Below are 3,913 nucleotides of genomic sequence, written 5' to 3' on the forward strand. Positions count from 1 at the left end.
TGTCTCACACCTATGTCACCATACAACACCTACAGGGTGCATACCTGCCAACCCCGCCACACATGCAGTCAGCTCTCTCTCTCACACTTTGCAGTGGACAGTGCTGCCATCATTTGCTTGATCTCTTGAATGCATTCATAGCACCTTTGCCTTCATTCCCCCTTGCCATACGGACCCTTCATTCTCCCTTCATCAGAGGGACATAGATGTCTGGCTGATCAGGCTCTGATACAGTTTCCTGGTAGGTAGAGGAGTTGTGAGGTTAGAGATGAATGTGAGAGTTGGGTCAAATGAGAGATTCATAGAATCATAAAACATGAGGGCTGGAAGGGGCCTCAGCAGCGCTCCCTCTAAGCTGCACACGTGCATGGCTGCGCACAAGAGAAAATCCAGCTGCGCAATAACTTTTTAATGCTGTGCACACAGTGGTGTACCGGCAGAGGGGGGCGGGGGCAGTAGGGGGCCATGGCCCCTGGGTGCCAGCCTGGGGGTGGGGTGGCACCCAGTGCCATAGCGAGGGGGTGCCAACGCTCCCTCCACTGCCACCAGCTTCGCATCCCGCTGCTCACCACCCACCCCAACATGGCCACAGGCCGCCGCAGGAGTGTGGAGGGGAGGGGCAGGCACACTGAGATACCCGTGCACTCCCAGCCAGGATTGCTCACGGATCACTAAACCTTAGAGGAAACGCTGGACCTCAGGAGGTCATCTAGTCCAGCCCCCTGCTCAAAGCAACTAGATCATCCCAGCTCAAGCTTTGTTGAGTTAGGCCTTAAAAACCTCCAAGGATGGAGATGCCACCACCTCTCCAGGTGACATGTTCCAGCGCTTCACCTCCCTCCTAGTGAGAAAGTCTTTCCTAATATCCAACTTAAACCTCCCTTGCTGCAACTTAAGACCACTGCTCCTTGTTCTGTCATCTGCCACCACCGAGCACAGTCCAGCTCTGTCCTCTTTTGACCCACCCTTCAGGGAATTGAAGGCTGCTATTAAATCCCCTCTCAGCCTTCTCATCTTCAAACTAAATAAGCCCAGTTCCCTCAGCCTCTCCTCAAAAGTTATGTTCTTCAGCCCCTGAACCATTTTTGTTGCCCTCCACTGGACTTCAAGCCTGTGCATACGTGAAAATCTGAGACTCAAGACATGACCAATGTGCTCAACATATTGCAACCTGCATGCAACCAGCAACTACCCTAGAAAGTCTCTTGTTTTATCATCAGTACTCTGGTTCTCTAACAGCCTGATCATCATTACTGTGGTGAGCCCTGGCTGGGTCTAGTCAGCACTGGCATGGTGCACATGAATACTATCTTGTAAATGGCTGAGCGAATGTCTTGTGTGATGTGACACACTGGAAAAGACACCTGCTCACCTTTAACCCAGCTCATGGATTGTGTGTACAATGAGCCAGAGGGGAACAGATCCCCGCCTTTCTCTCTGCCTTGCCTCCCCTCCCCTTTCACCAGTCATTTACCCATAGCTTCCATGGAGTTACACCAGGGATAAATATGGCTCCAGGTCCCCAGTGGCCCTGCAGTGCAATGATTAAACCTGTCACCAAACCCAATTCTGCCCTTTCCTCTGTGTAATTTAATAACATGCTTGTTGCACAGCATGGAACAATACAATTGTGCTGGAGTCAGCCCCTTGAATTCCTTCACCCCTGGGCATGCAGGCCATGCCAGTGAATTAATTAAACCTCATCAAATGACAATTAACACTTGATCTCAATTTGGAAGGCAGTTGTCACCACAACTCTCCCCCCACCCTCCCTGTGCCTTTGCTTCAGCCAGCTGAAGTTCGCAAATGGAGAGAGGCACTAATAGCTTTGTCTGGCCTAGGGGGGAAAGTGAGATCGAAGACTGGGACTGCAAAATAGTTAGCAATGCTCCTTTTCATGCCCAAAGACTGAGCCTTTTACTCTGATGCAGAGAGTAGAGGGAACTGGGCCTCATGCCATGGTGGGGAATTGCAGATGGAGAGATGCCAGGGCAGCAATGAGCCTGAAGTGCGTTAGAGCTGGGCAAATGTGTCCATAAAATCATACAGTGGTGGGGCTGGGAGGGACCGACGGAGGACGCACCTAGTCCAGCCCCCTCCTGAAACTAATTCTTAGATGAAACATTTTTGGCTGGATAACATAGAATATGATTGACCAAAGAGCATCACAAATGTGCATTGATTTTGCTACATTGTTGCATTTTGCAGAGGCAGGGAAAAGAAAGCCCTGAAATGAACCATGGCAAAATGTGAAAGGACATTTCATTTTAGAAGCTACTGAAGTTTTATTTACCAAAAAAAAAAAAAATAGTTTTCAGACTCTCCAAAAGGGATTGTAACATTTTGCTCAAGAGGAAACAATTATTTTTTTACGTTATGGTTGGCTGATTTTTTAAAAAACTTTTGGAACAGCCAGAAAGCTGGGAAATCAATGACAGGCAGAGTTCTCCAGTACCTGTATCTCTGGTACTGTATCGCTGAAGTGCACCAGTCACATAAGATAGCATCATGCATTCAGAGAACCCTAAAGCAGGGGGAGGCAATTGCCGGCATGGGTGCCAGAGCATGGCACGCGAAGGCTTTTTGCTTGGCGTGCGTGCCTTGGGGCAGATGGCAGGGAAGGGACCGGGGCTATGCTGCCATGACAAGGATTGGGCCCCTTATGGCTCTCCCACCATCCACCCCTGGCATGTCTATATCTTTCAAGTCAAGATTGCAGGTGTTTTTGGCACTCCACCCCAAAACGTTGCTGTCCCCTGCGCTGAAGGGACTGTCAGCTCTCAGGCGAGAGGCTAGCGTTAAGGTAGAATTGGGGACAATACTCCAGCATGTAGCACCACAGTGTACCTGGGTGGGTGTAGTGGTATGGTTGTGGCACTCCTAGGGTGTGGTGTTACTGTCTGTCTTAGAAAGTAGCCTTATGGCTGTAGCGTGCCCATGTTGCAGTGCTTGGCTGTACCATGTACCCATGAGACTCCTGGTCCGTTCCTTGTATGCAGGGTGGGAACACCTTCAGCTTCCCAGAGCCCTCTGGTGACATTTCGTCTGATGCTGAAGCTGATTTTAGCCTCTGCACCAGCCAGTTCCCTAGCACAGAGCCTCACTCCTTTTTCTCCCTTTCTTTTTCCTTCCCTGAATACTAGTGACACCAACATAGCTGGGCCCCCTCTTGCTTGATCCCCCCCTGCTCTCTCCATCTATGAATGTGAGGAGTGTGTCTCATTGTCTCAAGGTAGTTTTTGAGAGTTTTTTCTTGCTGAACAGTTTATGGACACACCTGGGAACCTGCCTCCATCCATGAACATCACCCAGCAGCTGGGCTTGAACAGGAGACTAAACTTGACCTTTGCTTACCAGTGAGTATCATACTGTGGTGCTGCCCGGGATAGCTTATTACTGAGTGGGATGAGAGAGGAGAAGCAGCAGCCTGGTCAAGGTCCTGTGGAAAGCCAACCACGGCACAGGATCTTTATTTTTTCGTGTTTTTTTTTTTAATTAATGTAGTTCACGTTCCAGATCAAATTAGCCAAATCAGTTCCAAATCATATTAATTGAGCAGAACTAGATCATTCTAAACACCATGTTTGGCCCTGCAACCAGTGAGCATCCTCCATCTCAGACCTATCACCCTAGGACTTCAGATACTCCAAATCCATTGGCAGGCATCCTACGTGCAGGCCCAAGCCTGGAGATCTTGGAGTTCAGATGCCCCCTGATACTACAGGCAAGCATCCTCCTTCCCAGACGCTTAAGCCCGGGACTTCAATTAGTAGATGTTTTGGATTGGGAATCCAGAAAAAAGATGACAAAGCTGATATGGAAATACAAAGCGCCCGAGCGAGGGACTAACAATAGAGGGATGGGGGAGAGGAGGGGAATGCGACTAGGTTACAAACGATACAATGTTAGCCAA

At 49.4% G+C, this 3,913-nt stretch overlaps 1 protein-coding gene across 1 annotated transcript in view; it reads left to right on the forward strand.

Annotated features, from left to right (window-relative positions):
* PROM2 (prominin 2) overlaps positions 1–3,913 on the forward strand; it is a 32,535-nt gene that overhangs the window by 21,517 nt on the left and 7,105 nt on the right. The window contains exon 13 of the mRNA XM_019514384.1: positions 3,265–3,356. Coding sequence (XP_019369929.1) covers positions 3,265–3,356 — 92 coding nt within the window. The remainder of the gene's footprint in view (positions 1–3,264; positions 3,357–3,913) is intronic.

The sequence above is a fragment of the Gavialis gangeticus genome, unplaced genomic scaffold, assembly GCF_001723915.1.
Source record: "Gavialis gangeticus isolate Ggan-Ray unplaced genomic scaffold, GavGan_comp1, whole genome shotgun sequence".
NCBI lineage: Eukaryota > Metazoa > Chordata > Crocodylia > Gavialidae > Gavialis > Gavialis gangeticus.